This window comes from Solanum lycopersicum, chromosome 7 (genome assembly GCF_036512215.1).
Source record: "Solanum lycopersicum chromosome 7, SLM_r2.1".
Classification (NCBI taxonomy): domain Eukaryota; kingdom Viridiplantae; phylum Streptophyta; class Magnoliopsida; order Solanales; family Solanaceae; genus Solanum; species Solanum lycopersicum.
Window position 1 is genome coordinate 16,591,070 of NC_090806.1, and position 9,755 is coordinate 16,600,824.

Sequence of the window (9,755 nt, forward strand, 5' to 3'; positions counted from 1 at the left end):
GTAGATCGTTAGTCAAAAGGGAAAAATAGGTCCCTAAAGGTTAACACCAAGGGTATTTTGAGGCAAAAGATAAACGAGAGGTATTTTTGTACCTATTCTGACACTATAACGGTATTTTAGACCCTTCTTCGTTGTATAATTAATGGTCAAAATGATTATACAATTGTAAATTTGTAACTTTGCCCATAATAATGATGGCTCTCTAGAATTATATATCAGTTGTGTTGGTTGTTGTCGATAAAGATTTTCAGTCTTCTTTTTCCCACGATTAACTTAGGTTTGATTATCCTTTCATATGGTCCTTAAAATTCAAATACAGGATTACGGTGGTTGATACTAAGCACAATCTATTTATGTTATCTCAGGTAGAGATTTTGTTAGGTATTAATTTCTTCACTTCCATCTTAAGTTATCAATCAAATCCATGACACATTTCCCTTCCTCACACCCTCGAGTGAACTGCATGGTATTTAAGTCCTTTAATATATTGCTCAGTTTTACTTACATCAGCAATAAAGATTGAGAAGTGATCCAGATAAAATGCAGCAACATAACACACAGCTTCTTGTTGGTATGGTGATACAACAGTTCAAAAAGCATATGCATGAGACTGATCCAGATAAAATTCAGAAATTGAAGGATGAGTAAGTTCATTCCGTATTTTTGTTTTTGCTTTTATTCTTTTCAATAAAATGAATGTCCTTCCAAACGGGTGGGAATTTTCAAACCATTATATAACTTGGAGCCAGTTCCCATCTTGAACCACCTTCTGATTGGATGTATTCCTTTGTTTTCCAATGGTATTACAGTGCCTCGAGGGGTCTTATCAATCACATGTTGTATGAATCTCAGAAGATGAATGACTGGAAATTTAGTCAGGTTCTTGAAATCGTCTGCTAGCGAAATATCAACGCAGAGACAATAAAGTTATACTCTAAATTTTGTCATGTCTCGCTATTAAGGCTCAACTTTTCCTTTCTACTTTCGCGCAACCTTCGGGGTCAATTTCTATTACTTTTTTTGGACAGAAATTTTTAGACTACCTTCTCTATATGTTTGTGAGTTGAAAAACATTCATTAGTAATACATGTAAACTGTACTGTCTCAATTGATAAATTATTTAAGTGATGAGTATGATTGCGTTAGTTTTTTCTTCGTAACTAAGTAATTCTCCTGAAAACTGAACCAGGATTCATTTGGTATATTAATAAGAGGCTAAGATTCAAGTAACAACTCTTTTGTTAATGTATTTGCTTTATGCTGAAGGTATTTTTTGAAATTTCACAAAAACTTATCAACGTGTTTGGAATTATAATGTCTAAGCTTTGATGGTGTTTTACCTATATTTTTATTCTTATAATTTGGTTCTACGTCAATAAAAGATTTTATGTCAAATAAGTGAAATTCAACATGCGTAAAATGTCGATAATTGCATTAAGCATTTGTCAAGTGCAGAGACAAAATTACCCTCAATATCTATTTAATAAATAATTTTATCATCTGTCATACCATATGGTACATCCCTTGTTTGCCAACTCAACACCTGTACCTCTATGACGGAAAAACCTAAATTTGCACATATATTCAATTTCAATTAAAATTATCCGATCCTCTTTTTTAACCCAAACACAACCCACTATACAAAACAAAATCATACCAAACTCATCGTTATTATTTTCAATTGGAATTACCTGATTCTCTTTTTTTAATCCAAACACGACCCACTATACTAAACAAAATCACACCAAATTCATCATTATAATTTTCAGTTGAAACCGTGATAGAAGCAAGGCACCAAGATGTTTTACGATTCTTGTGCAAAAAATTAGATAACATGTATTAGGACTAACTAATTTATATGATTGTTCCACTCACAAATCAAGAAAGGGTTGTTAATTTCACCAATTTTGGAGATTCATGTGGATGCACAAAACTTTGTTTTGGTTGTTATCTGTGTATCGTGCTGTGTTGTTTTAATGAATAGAGTGTTTGGATACATTGTAGCGTTCTCCGTCGTTACATATTGTCACACCTCTATAATTTGAATGATAAACCTATGAGAAAAGTTTGGTAAGAGATAGAGCTGCTATGAAAATGTAGGGTAAAAGATAAATATAGTTATTAAATAATAAACAAAGACAAATAAGAAGAAACATATTAACGTAACAACACGATTACACCAAGTCAAGGTTACATAAAATGGGTCTTTTCGTTATTACCTATCAATGAGTTTAAATGAAACGATACAACAAAATTCAACTAACAACCAAAACAAACATTATTTTAAACTAACAATACAATATAATACGATGAATAACAACTATTCAAACAAGGTGTTAGGGGATGATGAGATTCCCTTTTAAACGTTCCTTTTAAGGCATGATCTTTAATTTAGAGTGTTTGCCATTTTCAAGAATAATTAACATATGTATACACCTAATCTGACCAACTTATATTTAAAGGACTAGTTTCAAATATATACAATAAAGTAATTAGTTTGCAATAAATATAGCTATGTTTTATTTACATAAGAAGTAGCCAAAAGTCCGACTATACTGTATAACTTGTCAAAAATCATAGAATGTATATATTGACAATACAATATAGTGTACCTATACATTTATTATATATTATGATACATTCAAAAATTGAATACAACTTAACTATATATGAAGTCCACCTGAACTATACATAAATTATACATTGACTATTCAATCTCGATCAACTCGAAGTCATCTCTAAGCAGTCCCAAATTTAGATATGAAATCCTCTCGATTTTTTGTATATTTTGATATATTATTCTCATGAAACGATTCAGATCATTCGAGAATCATAAATGGTTCAAAATATATGTTGAATAAAAATAAACTCTATGTCACGCTACAAATAAAATTTTGAGCTTTTGTAAACTTGGATTGCCTATCTGTCGTCTCTAATATATACACTTCAACTTTATCATTTAATAGGTAATAACTAGCCTCTTCAGTTGTCATGCTGTTTATTCTTAACAAAACATTATAGTCGACAGAAGATTAAAGGTATAAGGAGTGGTTAGTTGTAATAAATCTTGTTTCCTACTTTAGTATAACACCAAAAAATATATGCATCTCCAAAGCTGAAACTTGAGATGAAAGAAATAAGATTTTCAAGTTTCATCTTCTTTTAGTGAAAAGTAGACAATCAAAACATTTAGAAAGAAAAACTTGCATATTTGATACAAGAATCACATAGCAAAACACAATGTTCAAGTAGAACTAAGCTAGTCAAATTTTGCTACCCACACTTCAAATTTCCTGGTCAATCAATTTTTTTTTTTTTACAATTCGTCTTAATAGAAAAAAGTAGAGAGTTTCAAGATTAGTGCTTTCTGCTATCTTGTATGACTCGCACATTCGATTTTTATACGAAATGTTTATGATTTTTAAAATTATAGGTGGTACCACCACCATGTATGGTTTCTTGATCACATTCTTAGAACAAATTTACTAAAGATTTGTGAAGGCCACGACAAAGAACTTTCACTTATCTCAACATCCATCTCCCGCCTTTGCAATTATTCAATCTTAGGAATGAAATTGCTACTTATTATCGGGTATATGTACTTCCCCTAGGTGGAAGAACTTTTGTGGCTTGCTTCCCAAATAATATTGTGGCAATTGTACGCCTGTCAATCATTGGATGTAGCATGTCATTCCTACAACATATTGAATTTTTCCCCTTTTATGGTCAATTTATATATTTCAAAAGTTCTTAATCTACTTATATTGCATATCATGTTTATGAAATTTATGATTTTACAATTACATTGTTTATCATGTTTATGAAATTTACGACTTTACATTTATTTCGATGATATGTCATAAACTAAAGGTAGGAGACATGAATCACTAAATTTCACTTACATTTAGTATTACGTTCCAATATGCAAACACAGATCAAAGGAATCAACTAGTCCACTTTCCATAATCTCATGTCTGATTGACATTGGTTCTTCGGGTGTTCTTTTTCTTTCCATCATACTAATTACTATTCCCTGGGATTCTATTCGATGCTAAATGAACTATGTGATTCACTGTTCAATGGACTATGTGATTGGACTTTGGATATATTCTTTGCATTATAAAGGTTTGGATTTTCACCTTTTATATTGTGGATATTCTTTATGTTGGGTGGTTTACATATTAATTTTAACCTAAGAGAACGGAGAATAGGATGATGGATTGGAAGAGATTTCAACCAAATGAGGGCAGTGAATATTCTTACACCTTGATTTTTTATTGTATGATATAACATATCTTATCTTTGACATATAAACAATTCACACAATGTATATTTTTCCCTCTAATCTTTTAGTTATTCAATTGGTACAATTCTCAACAAATGTAAGATATAACTTGTTGATTCATTTATATAACATTTCTATCTTTGTGAGAGTCAAAGTTGACGGAATATTAGTTTGACCCCTATTTCTTATTATCATAATAGATTAGCTACAAGTCTAACAACATGAGTGTCCATTTTGATCATCTTAACTTAGCCCAACTTGATCCCCTGTCAAGTGGAACATTCTATTTTAAGTGATTTAAAATCCTAACCCCACTTGAGTCCTTCTAAGTGAGATCTACTTACTCTCTATGTCGTGATCATATTAGCGAACATATCAACTAGGTTGAAGTATCGCTGGTAAATCATCTATTACTTTTTACTCCCAATTTTGATTGAAGTACACTTGGTAGCATTGGAAATAAATCTGTAGACCTTTAAATTTTCATAACCTGAGAGATGGTCATTTAAAGTTGACCCATTTATGAACTTATGCAAAAAATAGCTGAGAGAAATGTTTGCAAAAACTAACACGAAAGAAATGTCTTGAACTTGACTTGATGTTTGATGATCTTTATGATCTTAAACCAATTACATCACACTTCATTCCCTTTAATTTGTTGTAATTAAATCTATGCATATGATACAAATCAATGAAACCCTTCTTTTCAAAATTATCGATTCCAACAACTAGTAATCAAGCGATGTTGAAACAAGAGAATATATGAAGATATTGACCTTTTTCCAACAAATGCAAACACATAGTCTATGTTACTCAGTACTGGATAAGAAAAACTCAATATAATAGAAAAATGTCACTATAAATTAAAGATGAAATTACTACAATTATTTGAATATCAGTTCATGAAGTTTTTTCAATAATCTCAACATTCAACTTCCCATTGTAGAGATGGTGGAAATGAAGAGATCTGGAAAAACATTGCACAAAGATGTGACTTGCTTGTTAGTTTGAAACTCAAAATTAACTATTGAACCTGACAACTCAAGTACACACCACACATTATGTTCTAATGTTATAATCTACATTTCAGACGTATACCTAAGTTATTCTTTCACTAAATAGAAGAATCTTTATCAAATAATGAGAAGTTATACTTGTTAATACCGAATATATTAGTAACACTACTCGTTAGTTTTCAAAAAATAAGATCTCCTTGAATAACTACCGCCATATATATATATATATATATATAAAATATAGGTTTTGCCAATCGTAGAGCAGCTTTCACCGACCGCTATTAAAAGGTAATTACTCACTATATATATGATTTTAACGCAATTTATTGTTTCAAATAATTAAATATAACCATTATTATACCTTTAAAATATATTTTTAATATTCACAGATTAACTAAAAAGTTTTACAATTTAGGGTTTCATTAGCGAAACTGCGTGGTGCAAACAATTGACTAGAAGTCCTATATACATGGTACAATCACATGCTACATGAATCCGAGAAGATGACTGACCGAAAATTTAGCCAGGGTTCCTGAAGTCGTTTACTAGCATATTTAGACAATACATTTATACTCTAAACGCTCAACTTTTTCCTTTCTAACTTTGCCCAACCTCTGAGAGTCGATTTTATTACTTTTTTGGCCAGCAGTTTTTGGATTATTTTTTCCGTGTCTTTGTGAGTTGTAAAACTTGCATCAACAATACATGTAAAATGTAGTGTCTCGATAAAGTATTTATATGATGACTATCAATATGTATGTTTTGTCTTCATAAATCAAGTAATTCTTCTGAAAACTAAACCATGAACCATGGTGAAACTTTTGAAAATGGTGAAAATCATAAGAATCTTGTGTTAGAAATAATACGCTGAGCGGGACAAAGTGAACCAGATTGAGAATTTTGTGGGTTTGAAAGCGAAACAGATTGAAAATTATGTAGAAGCTATTGATCATTTAATATTTGTTCTACTCCTACTTAATTGATAATTTTCTTTTCATCAATTTGATGAGCTCCAAAATCACTTTCCGTAAAAAAAGATAAAAAGTCGAGAAGGATTTCAAATTTGAGATTAGTTTTAAGTCTAGTTCAAGTTCGACACATTATTAGTTTGATCCATATTTTTTATTATCCTAATAAATTAGCCTCAAGCATCAACAACATGAGTGTGCATTTTGGTCGAGTTGACCCTTTGACAAGTGAAACATTCTAACTTAAGTGATTTAAAAACCTAGCCCATCTTGACTCCTTGTCAGTGAGGTCTACTTACTTTCTATATCATGGACTTCTAATGTGCCGAATCCGGCTAATGAAATAAGTTAAGAATATTATAATTTTGTCTATTATTTATTAACGAGTGGAACTAATTTTCATACGAAAACGTTATAGAAGGAAATATTTTTTTGATGCTAGTGAGATCATTCCTGCCTTAGGATATAGCGATGCAATAGTATAACAAAGTCAAATGTATATTTTTAATCGCTTGATAAGTAATGCCTAAAATTCTGATTATAGTACTTTGTTAAGATAACATTTAAGTAATACATCATATAATAATATAACTATCTCTAATAAAGATAAGGTCAAGTATAAGTAGGCCAAGTAATGTTCAATGACCTTGTAAATTCATGGCATGTGTACTATAGAATGATTTGTGGTTGAGATTCAGTTAAATTATTTACTCATTATAATAATAAAAACGACAAAGTTGTCAACTTTTTTATTTTTCAAAACTATCAAATAAATCAATTAAGTATACGCAAGTTAATATTTTAAAAATAAAATAAAATAAGATTGACGGGAATAAGCAAACTTCCTGAATTTTTACTCGCCAAACTTCTTCTGGAGTAACTTCACACATGCTTTTTAAGCAATCTTCAAAAATAGATCAGACTTGAAAATAACGTTATGTTCTAAATAAAAATTCAACTAAATAATATGAAAATACTTTTTTAAAAGAAAAAAAACTTACTTGGAGGTTTTCAAATAGTTATAAAAATATATTTAATCAGATTCTTCAAAAGTGACGAATTCTTTAAAATTAGTATAATTTTAAAAAATCAATACAAGTATGAGATTTGACGGTAAAAAAGTCGAGAAGTCCACATATTCCCGCCAATTTTATTTTTTTCTTGAAAAATTAGGTAGAATACACTTAATAATTTTATTTGATAGTTTTAAAAAATAAAAATAATTGACTACTTTGTTGTTTTAATTATTAAGATGAGTATATAATGTATATAGCTTTCAACCATAAATTATTATATAATACACATGGCATGAATCTATAAGATCATTGAACATTACTTGACATAATTATACTTGACCGGATCTTTATCCTCTTTTACTAAATTACAAGCATGCAAACAATAAGAATTACTTGAAAGAGCGAGATTGAAATAAAGAATGAAAGTTAAAAAGAAAAAAAAAATTATAAAATCAAATCAATTAATATGAAAAATATTAAAATACACATGTAGTAGATTATATTAAACAAAAAAAATTTGAACAAAACAATATATTAATAAGAGAAAAAAAGACTAATAAATAAAAAATTCAGATAAGAACTATAAGATGATAGAACAAAAAATGTAGTGGACTAACATTTTTTATCATATTTAAAAAGCAAGAAATTATATATGAAAGGTTGTGAATGAATGTGCTTTGTGGTAGAAATTAGAAACTACAATGTTGAATAATAAAGTCATTAAAAAGTAAAAAATGATATGTTGTAATATCTAATCATATAGTTGGTTGAGTTTAATTATCATTATTGATTTAAGTTAAAAAGTTAGTAAGAATTATTTTATTTTTAAAAAAAATAGTGAAACACATTTTCGTAATCCAAGTTTGAACTTACATTTTTTTCACAATTATATGTGTTTTGTCCTCTAAGTTTTCCTGAATTTAACTCTTAATCATCTATGTTATATGAATATTACTCCAGATATATTTGTCCTGCAGAGTTCTAATGTATCGAGATCGACTAATGAAGTAAGTTAAGAATATTATAATTATATCATTTTATTTTGTTTATCATTTTTTTGTCGAGGGTGAACTAATTTTCATATGAAAACATTGTAGAAGAAAATACTTTCCGAAGCTAGTGAGATCATTTCTCTGACCTCAGACACAGGAAATAGCGGTGCTCTAGCATTGCAGAGTGAAAGGGTACATTTTGATTCTTACCAAACTTAACAAGTAATGCGTAAATCAAAATTTTAATTATACTACTTTGTTAAGTCAACATTATAGCATATCTATCTTTCACTAATTAACAAGCATGCAAAGAATAAGAATGAATTGAAAGAACGAGATTAAAATAAAGAATGAAAATTAAAAAGAAAACATTTATAAAATCAAATCAATTAACATATAAAACATTAAAATACACATGTTAGAATTTTATATAAAACGAAAATGAGTTTGCGTTTTGGTCATGTTAGCCTAGCCAAATTGACCCCTTGACAAGTGGAACATTACATTTTGAGTAATTTAAAAGCATATCCCAACTTGATCATTGACAGTGAGTTACGCTTCCTCTTCGTGATGTGAGAATGTTCGCGAACCTATCAATTATGTTAAAGCATTTTTGCGGTACTAAGCATTGTCCACATCAAGAATGAACTTGTAAAGTGGAAAAAATCCATAAGCCCGACCATTAACCAAACAAATAAGAAAATATTAAATTAGAAAATAATTAGATAACTCGGTATGAACAACTCTAAATAAAATGTTGAAAAAAATACAATTCATCATGAACTCGTTCTTTTATTTCCTTATTAAGGCGTTGATGGATTATATTGGTTTTGTTATAAGTGTCAAAGATGGAACTTTGAGTTCCATGTATTTCCATTTCTTGATATTCTTATATTGAATAATTGAGTTTACCGGCTATTATCGATCAATATTGAGTTATGCTCACTCCTATATGAATATATCAGTGATATTCTTAATTTGATATTCATGCAATAACTAATTTGAAATTTTCTATAATGTGGACGTACAATATGTGCATTTTCTATATTTGTATTCACTCCTACTTTATGATGATTTCGTGTTAAGATTTGAAATAATATGATGAATTAACTACATATCTCATTATTTAGGGAATTGATCAAGTTGTGATGCGTACAGAGCTGTCCAACGTCATTCTAGACAAAGTACATACTTCTACCTACTTTCTCAAAACTTAATAGTTTATATCAATTTTGTGTGAATATTTAATAAAATGCCCAATTATTTTTGAACTGGAGCATGGTGTATTCATTCCTCTTTATAACTAGAATTACGAATATAAAATAACTATCTATTTACACCACTTTTAAGTGATGATGATGTTTTTCCTAAGATAAGTTAAAGATATATAGTGAAGGAATATTGATTGTATTGAAGTGTTAACCTAATAAGGGAATACATGGGAGATATATATAGGAGATATAGGAAGGAGTACTAAT

The 9,755-nt window shown here is 29.2% G+C and overlaps 1 protein-coding gene across 1 annotated transcript; it reads left to right on the forward strand.

The window, feature by feature from the left end:
* Positions 1-480: 480 nt before the first annotated feature.
* On the forward strand, positions 481-900 carry LOC101248312 (uncharacterized). The gene is made up of 2 exons (XM_004243053.4): positions 481-644; positions 810-900. The coding sequence occupies exons 1-2, from the start codon at positions 541-543 to the stop codon at positions 898-900; spliced, it is 195 nt and encodes a 64-aa protein (XP_004243101.1). The 5' UTR covers positions 481-540.
* The last annotated feature ends 8,855 nt before the right edge of the window (positions 901-9,755 follow it).

Coding starts and splice junctions, on each gene's coding strand:
- LOC101248312 (XM_004243053.4), top strand. CDS start 541: ATGCAGCAACATAACACACAGCTTCTTGTTGGTATGGTGATACAACAG. Junction 645..809: donor ATTCAGAAATTGAAGGATGA/GTAAGTTCATTC, acceptor ATGGTATTACAG/TGCCTCGAGGGGTCTTATCA.